General features: G+C 37.6%; 1 protein-coding gene across 1 annotated transcript; it reads right to left on the minus strand.

Annotated features, from left to right (window-relative positions):
- Positions 1 to 11998: 11998 nt before the first annotated feature.
- Positions 11999 to 12631, minus strand: LOC118833221 (testis development-related protein-like). Its single transcript, XM_036740589.1, has one exon. The coding sequence runs from the start codon at positions 12629 to 12631 to the stop codon at positions 11999 to 12001; it is 633 nt and encodes a 210-aa protein (XP_036596484.1).
- Between the last annotated feature and the right edge of the window lie 45 nt (positions 12632 to 12676).

Consider the following 12676-nt stretch of genomic DNA (forward strand, 5'->3'; position numbering starts at 1 on the left):
TGAGGCCACACTTGAACTCAGACCTTTCTGTTTCCAAGACAGGAGTTCTATGCACTGCACCACATAAGTGCCCTGTCCAGGGCTAGTGAAAAATAAAAATAAACCTGTAAAAAATAACCCTGGGAGTATGCAAAATGATAGTAAGGCTACAGCTATAGTCATTGGCCTCAGTAGTAGGGCTTAGATTCCAATTGGGCTTTTCTCTTTCCAAATCTCATCTATCTGCTGGGAGAACAGACTATTTTATTATATTAATAGGATATTATTACGTTAGGATTAAGGTTTTTTTCTATTTCCTCATTCAGGGGCCATGCCCTGTAAGTCAGTCAGTCTCTGAAGGAAATTGCTGATGAATGAGATTTCCAAATCCTCTGGGAACATGCTCCTTCATCCTGGGCAGGACCTCAACCAACTAGGAGACCTCTCTTCTGTTCAGAGGGTAAACAGAATGTAATGAAGGAGAAGTCCAGCCCTAAAGCAATAATTCTATTCTCTTGCAACCCCACATCGTGTTTGAGTGTAACTCAGAACATGAAAGAGAAAATTGACCAGAGTGGATTGAATGAAGATGAATTCCTTTGTCCAGATGGGTGGAGGTGGCCGAGTCCCATGATCAAGCCATGTTCTCAAGAGGAGGAGTTGAAGACATTTAGCCTACCTCCTCACTAATTGTTCACCTATCAGGATTGTTTTTCATCTGTCAGGGCACTTCTTTATCCAAAGGTATTTAACCATTCAATGATCTCCATGGTTTTATCTTTGGTTGTGGAGAGAGACCATTGCCCATCAATTTATTGATTATCAGCTAGCCTAATTAATAAATTGATTATTAATTACTCAGAAACTCTGTCTCTCAGGTTTTTCATTCATCTCATTTCCCCTGAACCACGTTCTTCATCCATCTCCAACTGATACACTCCATTCTGAACAAAGCCATCTTTCTCCTTTTAGGTGCTACCAACATTCCCAAATGTGTGGTGTATGTCTGTGGCCTTACTCCTTTCTGTAGCTAGTCATTCTTTTAATATTTTCAATGTATCCAGAAGATCATAGCATCCTAGATCTAGAGATGGGAGTCCAATCACCTCATTTTATAGAAGTGATTTGCCCAAGGTCATGCACAAGATTTTAGGTCAAGAGGTGCAAGGGATATCAAAGGTTATAGTCCAACCCTCTCAATTTATAGATGAGGAAACAGAGGGCCAGAGAGAAGTGACTTGCTTAAAGTCACATGCAGGAATATAGATCTGGTGCTGAAAGGGAACACAGAGGCTATGTAATGAGACCTGCTTATTTTACTGATCTGTCAAGTGAATCTCAGAGGCCTTATGTGACTTGCTCAGGAATACACAGCTCATAAGTGACAGAGACAGGATTTGAGTCCCAGCCTCTTTAATTGAAAATCCAAACTCCTTCAGTTTCATCACAAAATGTCTCCATTGCCAATCCCCACTTCCTCTTTCTGTTTCCTGGTAAGGAGTGTTGTTATCAAAAAGCAATGTCTAATGTGGTGACTCCAAGGTGTCACCCCACTCCCCTCCCCGTTCCCTTTTCCCTTACTTTCTTGTAGGGCATCTTATTTCCTAGCTGCATGGGAAAAGTTTTTTTTTTGAACATCTTCTTTTAAAACTTTGAGTTCCAAATTCTCTCCCCTTTTCCCTCCCAACCCACCCTCCCTAAGAAGGCAAGCAATTCAACTTAGGCCACATGTGTATCATTATGCAAAACCCTTCCACAATACTCATGTCATGAAAGACTAAATATATTTTGGTCCTTCCTATCCTATCCCCCTTTATCCAATTTTCTCTCTTGACCATGTCTCTTTCCAAAGTGTTTGCTTTCGATTACCACCTCCCCCTATCTGCCCTCCCTTCTATCATCCTCCCTTTTCAACCTCCTTCCTCCTTCTTTCCTGTAAGATACCCAATTGAGTGTGTATGGTATTTCCTCCTCAGGTCAAATCCGATGAGAGCAAGATTCACTCATTTCCCCTCACCTGCCCCATCATCCCTCCCAACAGAACTGCTATTTCCTGCCACTTTTATGCAAGATAATTTACCCCATTCTATCTCTCCCTTTCTCCCTCTCAACATATTCCTCTCTCATCCCTTAATTTGATTTTTTTTAGATATCATCCCTTCCTGTGCAACTCACCCTGTGCTCTCTCTCTGTCTATATATATATACATATATATAGACACATATGTCTGTATATATATGTATATATACATATATATAGACACATATGTCTGTATATATATGTATATATACATATATAGACACATATGTATATATATATATCTCAGGTTCAAATCCTGCCTCAGACACTTAGTAGCTGTGTGCTCTTAAATTAAATTAGTCACTTGACTTCTGGTTTCCAGTTTCATAAACTGTAAAATCAGGGGGATGGAACTGGATGACCTCTGACATCTCTTCTATCTCTGATCTAGGATTCTGTAATTCCAAGGACTCCTTGAAGGTGTTAAAGGAATGACTGGGCAGAAAGGGAACTGAGGCAACATATATATATGTGTGTGTGTGTGTGTGTGTGTGTGTGTATACATATATATACAAATATATACACACACATATACATATATATTCATACATATATATATATATATATATATATATATACACACCACATAAGCTTGGCAGTGCCTGAAAGGAGAGAGATAGAGACAGAGATAGAGAGACAGAGAGGGAAAGAGACAGAGGGAAAGAGAAGGAGGGAGAAGGAGAGAAGGAAGGAGGAGGAGAGAAGGACAGTGACAGGAAGAGAGAGAGAGAGAGAGCTTTGTTTAGAATGGAACATAACAGTGGGAGATGAATGGTCTCCCATTTAGCATTTGGAAGCAGAGGAGCCGGTTTGGAATCCCAGCCCTACTGCTGAGCACAATGATCACAGTTGTAGTCACATTTACTATTGGATTTTGTATACTCCCAGGGTTACTCTTTTTTGAATTTACTAGCCCTGCTCAATATCTCCAGTATTTATCTGCATGCCTGATTTCACAATGGTGGTCTCACTCAAACAACTGATGTTTCCTTCCTTTCATATTACTTCAAAACAAAGATCACTCGTATTTTTGTATTTCTTTTCTCTGAATATTGCTGTTGTTTTACCCAAATATCTGGGACATTGGAGGGTGTAAACAACTCAGTGCCTCTCCACTGTGATGAATTCTTGTCCTTTAACCTTTGCTAACATGAGGAGTTTCATAGGTAATTTTGATATCAATGATTTGACCTGAATTCCTATTTGCACTAAAGGAATTCATTACTCACTTCCTATCCTAAATCAAGGACTTCATTTAGCTCCATTCTTTTTTCCCTTAGCCAGAAGTATGCTGTCCCACAGGTTCGAATCCAATAAAGGAAGACTCTGGAATTCATCTGACTGTAATATCAGGATTTGTACAGAAGATAGCAGCCTTAAAGTAATGATGAAATGATGATATTGTTTGATGTCATTAAATAATGACATTTGAAGTATTTTTTATTGTCCTCAACTTTTAAGTAAACTGTATCCTGTTTGAATGGGAGATGTCAATGAAAGATTGTGTTATTTTCCTCAATGGCAATTAATTGGTCAACAAACAGTAATTATGCACTTACTTTCAGTTCGATTCAATTCAGTAAATATTTACTGATCACCTACTATGTGCAGGTACTTTGTGCCAGTCATGGGAGACTTAATAAGTAGGTGATTACAGTATATATGTGTGTGTGTGTATGGTGTGTATGTGTATGTATATCCGTATGTATGTATATACACACATACATACATATGTACCATATATAAACCATTTAAAATAGCTAGACAGTATTAAATACCTGAGTGTATACATGCCAAAACAGATATAGGAACTATATGAATATAAACATAAAACACTTTTTATACAGATAAACATCCAAAGGAAAACACAGCAGAGAAAGATGTGGCCTACATTAAAATACCGCATTTCCCCGTGTATAAGACGCACCCTTTACCAAACAATTTGAGGTCTAAAAACTGGGTGCATCTTATACAGTGGTTGTAGATTTTTTTACTTGCATTTCCCACTTTTTCACTCTTGTCTTTGCGCTCATTGTTTTACATTTGTTACCAGTACATTAGGTTACCTTTTGCCATGTTCTGCCCAGAAATGGCTCAGAAAATATTTTTGTGAACTGCTGAATTCAAATTAAAAGTGATCCAGTTTGCGAAAGTGAATGGAAGTCATGCTGCTGAATGTAAGTTTGGCCCTCCTCCAACTGAGAAAATAATCCAAGACTGGCTTTGGGAAGAAGAAACCCTACTGAAAACACTATGGCAGAAGAAGGCCATGAAAGGCAAGAGTGAAGAAACCAACTATAGGAGAAGTTTGTACCTGGGTGAACAGATCCTGGGATAATATCAAGATTGAGATCGTTGTCAAATCATTTAAGTTGGGCATTTCAAATGCCATAGTTGGAACTGAGGATGAGGAAATATATGAAGACAGTGATTCGTCATCAAACACAGATGAGGACAAGCTAATGGATGGGAGTTTTGACAGTGATGAGGAGCTGTATGAATTTCATGATGAATAAAATTTGAGTTCAATAACTTCATGTAATACATTTTTTTTCAAATTTTGGGCCCCAAATTAAGGTGCATCTTATACATGGGGAAATACAGTACACTCCAATCTGACCTATTCCAATGTGCTAGCAATGATTGCCTAGGGCCTGGGATGGAAGTTAAGACATAAAGACATAAAGACAGACAGACAGACAGACACACACACACACACACACACACACATAGAAACACACGCAAACTCCCACATTTTCACACACACTGGTATACCAATGATGGAGCACTGAATGCAATGGATTTTAGAAAGGAACATACAATCATACACAGAAAGACTTGCCCCTAATCTTAAACACCCACACTTGTGGACACCCAATAAATTATTCGATAATGAATTTTCATTTATTTCATTTAGCAATCCAGGGGAAGACCCAAAAGAAGGTCTCAAAAGTGCCTTCAGAAATATCTGAGTGATTTAGGACATGGAGAGATAGGGCAGCCACAGGCAAACAGGCTCAGAACATTATTCCCTAAGGAAAATCTTCTGGAAAAGGCTGATGGAAGATTTGAAAATATCCCCTCAAAAAGAAGGATTACTATATTTCATTTACCCCTGACATGTCCAAGTACTCAGCTCTTCTCTTTATATATCCATGCATCTGAGCATTACTGTGTTCTCTTTATGGAGTGAATGTATGAATTCTCTCCTATACTGCCTAGTTATTCCTGTCAGTACTCATATATCCTATCTTTATATGGATTGTGTAGGAGACTCTGCAGTCTTACACAGGAGTATGCATAGATGAAGACTGAGAATATATATAAATGAACGATATGAGTTCCTTCCCGTATGTGCCATGATATAATCATAGATATATGTATATGCACATATACATATATATATATATATATATATATATATAAATATACACAAACATACAGACACGCTGACATGACGAGAGTCATTCAGCACTCATATAGTGGAATAAAAAGAGAAAATGGAAGATACAGAGGCAATAAATATGCAGAGGAAATATTCAAGCACTTATGGATACAAAGTCCAGTGGTTTCTAAGAGATGGACAGAAGGCAGTCTGGACAGGCAGCAGCGGGGTCCCTGGCATCCTTCTTGGGCCCTGTGGGCCTTTCCATCAGTACCTGGCTCTCGGAATGGCAACAGGCAGATAATCTTGCTGGCAGCTCCGGCCACTTGCAGACTCAGTGGGCGAGAGGAAATGAGTTCCAGAAGGTTTTAGGGGGGGATGGGGCAAATGAGGCTGAGAGGGCTGAAGGGGAGGAGAAATGAGCCTGAGTGCCTTGGGGGTGGAGGGGCAGGGTGGGAGATGCTGACTGCAGAGAGTCCCTTGAGTGGTATGCCTGAAGAGAGCTAGGGAAGGGAGGGGCTGCCTTGGTGGGGAGAAGGGATCCTGCCTCACAAAAGTCTGGGATGACTTCATCGGCCACTGGAGCTCAGCGGGCGGTCCAGCTTGCCCAGTCTCAGATCTCCTTTACTGGTGGCTCCCTGAGGAGCTCCAGACCTGGGAGTAGATATCTGACAGGTGAGAGATGCCAGTGGGCCAGCTCAAAGGCCTTAACATTTTAATTGTATCTTGCCTGGTTACTTATCATGTACTATTCTCCTTTGTATATTGCACTATCATTACTTTCAAAAAGTCCCCCATGACTGCACAAACTTACAGAGGAAGAACTTACAGGCCCTAGTGATTGTATGAAGAACAAAGGAGAAGGTTGAGTACTACCACAGACAAGACACTTTATTTGTCTTTCTTGTAAACATTTTATGCGGAAGGAGGGCAGAAGTCCCTCAGTGTGCTGTATGAAGTGACTTTGTTCACATATAATATTTTGTTTTGTTTTGTGCCTTAGTTTCCCTACCTCACCCAGGCCGGAAATTCAGCAGCCATTCATGGGCTCAGTCTCACTGCTCATTATCATTATTATCTTTGACCAGCTGTTTTTTTTTTTTTCTGATGTGAGCCACTTCACCCATCCTTAAACAGTCTTGTGTCCCTTACAGCTGTATGCTTACTACATTGGTGCTTGACAGTTCCAACTTAAGGAAGCAGCAATACACTCTCCTCTCATATCTAAAGATCAAGTCCAACATAGAAACAGGCTTGATCGGTGAGATTTAAAGAACAGAGCACTTTTGGGGCATTTCTTCCATCTTAGATGTCACAATTTGCTGCCATGTAACATAGTATACAGGACTCTAAGACAGGAAGATTTGACACTGACTAATGACTTTGGACAAGTTGCTTAATTTCTCTCAAACTCCGTTCCCTCATCTGTAAAATGGAGATAGTAACACCTGCAGGACATATCTCACAGGGCTGTTGTGAGGATCAAATGATAATGTACATTCCAAATACTTTACAAAGCTTTAGAGGCTTGATTAATGTTGGCTATCATTATTACTACTACATAGTCTCTGGGTTTTGCTCATTTACTCATATATAGTCACTTAAGCTGAAGAGCATTTTCCTGGGAAATCTCCCCTGTCCCGATGTACAATTAAAATTCCTTATACATAAATATAGTATCAATATAACCACCACCACCCCCAAACGAAAGTTCCCTTCATGGATGCATTGTCTTCTCTTATTAAAATATAAACTCTGGAACAGACGGCCTCTTTTTGTTTATTTGTTTGTAACATAGTAAATGTTTAGTAAATTCTAGCTATTTTATTCATCCATTAAATGTCTTCATGGAGTATATCGTATGTAGTGTCTCCGATTAAATTTGTATAGTTCTCAGTATAAAATTATTATTGGTCTTGGATTGGTATACCCCCATTTTTATAGTGAATACATTATAGATGTAAAGTGATAGTTATGGACACATCGATCATAAGCCTATGATTTCCCAGTGTGTCAGTCTATTCTTAATCTGAAATTTTAATTTGGTATACTAAGTGCATTGTAAAACATGGGTGGGTCATTTTGTTCACTTTGTTGAAATGATTGAGGCATTTCTTCATGATGCCTACCCTTGGCATCAAGTCGTGCTGGCTCAGCTATCAAAGGTTATTAGGCTACATAAGATGAACTGTGGGTAAAGGAGACACCCTATTCTAGCCTACACTCTTATAGCAGTGACTTTGACAAAGGCACTGTAGAGACTTGAATGTTAGAAAATTCTTCCCACTGCACCAGAAATCAGCTACTGGTATAATACATTATTTCGAATCTCTGAAAAGCCCAAACTTGTGTGATATCAGGCCTACCATATGGATAAATCGATGTGTTTCCTACTGAAACTTTCTGAACTCTTTGCTGTATCCATTAGGGACGACTCGTTTTACTTCAAAAAATATTTCAAGGTCATATGACTTGAATAATGTGGATACTAAATCCTTCACTGGATATGGAAGCTCCTCCATATCTGAGAAGATGGTCTTCAAGAGTTGCCAAGTCATTAAATTACACAACCCTATAGCAAATTCAGGGCAGCTAGGTGGCACAGTGGATAAAGCACTGGGCTTGGAATCAGGAAGACTCATCTTTGTAAATTCAAATCAGGCCTAAGACACATAATTGTCCTGTAATCCTGGGCAATTCACTTAACCCAGTTTGCCTCCATTTCCTGGCCTATAAAATGAGCTGGAGAAGGAAATGGCAAAACCACCCCAGCATCTTTGCTAAGAAATCCCCAAATGGGGTCATGAAGGGTCAGACACAATGAAAATGACTCAACAAAAAAGTTACTGACCTTCTGGCTATAAGACTCTCTTATTTGGCCAGGCTAATTTTCAGTCAGTAGACACAGTCCATTGCTAGTCTGATAGTTGAATACTAACTCAATCTTAGTTTGACAAGATCTTCTAGAACATAAACTCCTCTGGCATAGCCTTTGAAAATCTTGAGTTCACCTTCTCACTAGAAAGGTAATAGAGTATGACTTTTAGAAAAGTTGTATGTGTTACCACTTTATTTATTTGTTTCCGTATCACGTGAGACCTGGGCTTTATTTTTTTCAGATTGCTTTCTTTTTATTAATTAACTTTTAGTTTTCATCATTCCCTTTTATAGGGCGTTGAGTTCTAAATTCCCCCCCTTCACTTTCCTCTCCCCAAGATGGCATGTGGCCTGATATAGGCTATACATCTATGATCATATTAAACATATTTTCATATTAGTCATGTCATGAAAGAAGAATCAGAAGAAATGAGGAAAACCACGAGAAAGACAAAACAAAAAACAGCAGCAACAGAAGAGAAAATAGTAGGTTTCAATCTGCATTCAGACTCCATAGTTCTTTCTCTGGATGTGGATAGCATTTTCCTTCATGAGTCTCTTGGAATTGTCTTAGATCATTGCATTGCTCAGAAGAGCTAAGTCTAACAAAGTAGGTCATTGCACAATGTTGCTGTTACTGCATACGATGTTCTCCTAGTTCTGCTCGCTTCACTCAACATCAGTTCATGAAAGTCTTTCCAGGTCTTTCTGAAATCCTCGTGCTCACCATTTCTTATGGAACAATAGTATTCCATTACATTCATATGCCAAAACTTTTTCAGTCATTCCCCAACTAATGGGCATGCCCTCAATTTCCAATTCTTGGAATTGCAATAAATATTGTTGTACCTGTGGGTCCTTTTCCTATGGTTATGATCCCTTTGGGATACAGATCTACTAGTGGTATTGCTGTATCGAAGGCTATGGCCAGTTTTTTTTCCAGTTTAAATTATTTCTTTATTTATGTGAAAATTCTACAAGTATTTTTTGCATTTGAAAATGAGACTTAAAAAAAGTCAAGTCACTATGTGACTTATTATAGTCATCTGACACTTTTTAGTCAAAGCTAATAATCATGCAAATTGACAATGGGGAAAAAGATTTAAGTAAAAATGTTTTTATATAACCTCAAAATTCATCCTTAAATCTACCTTTTATGAAGCATGACTGATTTCTCATGAAAATCAAACAAAGCATTAAGGAGTTAAATTCTATCCCTGTTGCATGCATCCAGTATTCCCGATCATATTCAGGATATATAAACATTTAAAACCCAAACTAAGGACTCAATATTTTCTGGTTAAGAGATTTAATGAAATGCCTATGAAAAGAACAAAAGAAAAACTCCCTTTAGTGAAAATTTCTTCAAAAGAAATTATGCTACAAAATATAATAAATAATTATATTAAAATCACACATTCATTTTACCTTAAAATCAGACACAATTTTAATTAAACATTAATATTTCACTTTAATATGTTTCATCTGTAGGAAAGAAAAATTCAGATAAGTTATACAACAAATTCTAATCCAAACATAGTTTTAACTCCAGAATAATTCAGATTATGGGAAGCTTTTTATAATTATATAGGGCTATTTCTCCAGCTGTGCATCACAAATACTTTAAAAGGTGAAACACAGGCACTTGACAATAAACTATGCAAGGCATAGTGATCCTTATAGGTCGTGGTATAACTGAACTCCCAATAAGAGGAAAGAAGTAATGACATTTCCTGACCTCTCTCCTCAGCTAAAGGGTTGTCATAAGGTCTTCAATTGATTTGTTTCTATTGTCTTGTGTCAGCATTAGCTGAAGATGTGTCAAAAACAGTGCTTCTGATCTTAAGTTTTTTTTTAATGAACTACGAAATGGTTCTATGAATTATGAAATACATCCTTATGTAATTTTAGCAAACACTGCTACAAAGACACTGGAGACAAAAACCAAATATCAACTTATTTACCTGAGGGAAATTATTTTTCTTCTCCAACAAGGCTAAGTAACATAGTATTAACAAAGCTTTCTATTATATTATGAACAAAAAAACCTAATTAAAATTACTTCACGTATAGTTTTAAAATATAGCATCCTTCTGACTATTCTTGTCAAAGAAAATCTTTTTTCCTAAAACATTGTATTTTTAGAAGTCTTTATACACTTAGTAGTTTTATGATAAGGCATGTTCAGATTTTCCATAGAGATATTAATTGGAAAGTCCATTTAAACTGAGCTGCGCAGAAGTACAATTGCATTATATGGGTTGCAGGGGACAGAGACAGTCTAATGTTGGTAAATTGCGTGTTCTGAAGCATATACCTCCTCCTGACAAAGCCCCAAGGAAAAACTATTCTTTACCAACAAAAGTTATGACTTTTTTTCTCCTCACACAAGTTGGTGATTCAGATAAAAGAGCTATCTAAGCATCCCTGGTGAAGTGGCATATTGCCATAGACATCCAACATGAGCACAGTTAAAGACAACTATAGAAGTTTAGAGATTTAAACATTTTTTACTTCAAGAAGTAACTTCATAGTTGATAACAATGGATCAGCCATAAATTATTTTTCTGCTAAAAATAGGCATTTTTTACAAGATAAGATGTAACTAACACCCATTACATTCAGAATATAATTTTTAAAATTAACCCCAAATCTGTGGTTGTAATAGAAAAAGAGGCACTTTCAGTTTTATATCGTTTGAAATCTATACTGAACAGAAGTATAACAATTTAATTCCCAAACTAAAATGAAAGAGTACTAAGACATGTAGTTAGCACACATTATATCATTCCTTAGTCATCCTGACAACATAAAAGCATGGTGACTTTTAAGAAATAATTAATTTAAAAATAAGATCAATATTTAAAAGTCAAGAAGGAGAAATAAGGAAAAATAAAACCAAAACAAAACCAAGATTGTTGCTATTCGTGTGCAAATAAGAAGCTATTTCTCCACAGGCATTGAATGAATATAAATTTTTTACTTGACATTTTGCACTCAATTATAACCCTTTACTTTCCTATTGTTTAAGCAAGTTTTTTATGCAAATTTTGATTTTTTGCTAAATTAAGTAACTTTTAGCCTAACTTTTGGAAGACTTATTGACTCTCTGCAAATTCCGGGCAATGGAAGAAAATTGTACAACTGCTATAGTCTCATATTTCATACAACATACAAACAGAAGCAGAATGACCAATTAAAAAACAAGGAAAGAAGATTCTCAGACAAAAAACGTAGGAATTATAACTATGGCACGAAGAGTTTTGTGGCCAATTACAAATCAACACTGGCTTTTTTAATGGAAGTCATCCAAAATTAACATCTGTAGCTTCAAAAGTCTTAGGATCCCAAGGGCCTACAAGTTTCTGGATAAGGCAGTCAAATTCAAAACCAGTCTATCTATTCACAAAGGAAATATAGTACTTTTGGTTATCTCAACAATCTGAAATACTGGAAAAATCCAAATATGAAAAATAGTCACAAAAGAGGTTTTCTTTCCTTTTTAAATGAAGAAAACAGATGAATCATCTGTTGATATACTAATTAAAAGTAACAGAGAAAATATTTATAAGAATCTGAGCAAAACTAAGCACATGGGTGCAATATTGAACAAATTTTGGTTTGATTACACATGGACATCAAGAAACATTTTCATTTATAAAGTATTTCAAATTGCCATTATTCCTCTAATTCTTCCCAGTTATCAGTAAGATTACCTTTGCTTTGCCGTCTCATGCTGACCAACTTTCCGGCTGACTTGATACTCCACCTGGAAGTGTTTCCTGAGCTGGTCAAGTTGGTGTATTTAGTGGAACCTTTAGTCTCATCTTCCCAACCTGGCCGGGAGAGATGGTCCCTAGAAGAGTCACCTACATCAGTAGCTGGATCTTCAAGAATAATCTGAGCTGGCTCCCATCCCTCGATCTCATCTGGTTTCTTGGATTGCATATTCTGTTTTAACACCAAACTGTCCCAAAATCCAGATTTCCCTTCAGTCTTCACATCTTCTTTTATTCTGAATTTCGTTCCTTTAAACTTTGGAGATTTGCATTTTTCTAGTAGTTGCTGTTCATCATCTTTACTAAACATTGAGGTCACTTCTTTCCAACCTCGGAACCTGGCTCCCTGAACCTTCGTGGCAAGTTGAGACACTGAGGAGGTAATTTGATCTTGAAGTAACTGGTCCTTGTTCTTGGAGGAGGCAGCAGCCGTGGCGGCCGGAGGAGACGGCAGCGCTTTGCCCTCTCCTCTGCTCTCCTCTTCCTCAGGAGAATCATCCAGAAGCACTTTGCTCTTGTTCAGTTTCCACATGCTACAGTAGGGTTGGGGGTGTTCTCTTCCCCACCCCTCTTTAAA

Source organism: Trichosurus vulpecula (assembly GCF_011100635.1).
Source record: "Trichosurus vulpecula isolate mTriVul1 chromosome X unlocalized genomic scaffold, mTriVul1.pri SUPER_X_unloc_4, whole genome shotgun sequence".
NCBI classification, from domain to species: Eukaryota; Metazoa; Chordata; class Mammalia; order Diprotodontia; family Phalangeridae; genus Trichosurus; species Trichosurus vulpecula.

Bases quoted from the DNA above. Each gene is read 5' to 3' on its own strand.
- LOC118833221 (XM_036740589.1), bottom strand. From the start codon at position 12,631: ATGTGGAAACTGAACAAGAGCAAAGTGCTTCTGGATGATTCTCCTGAG.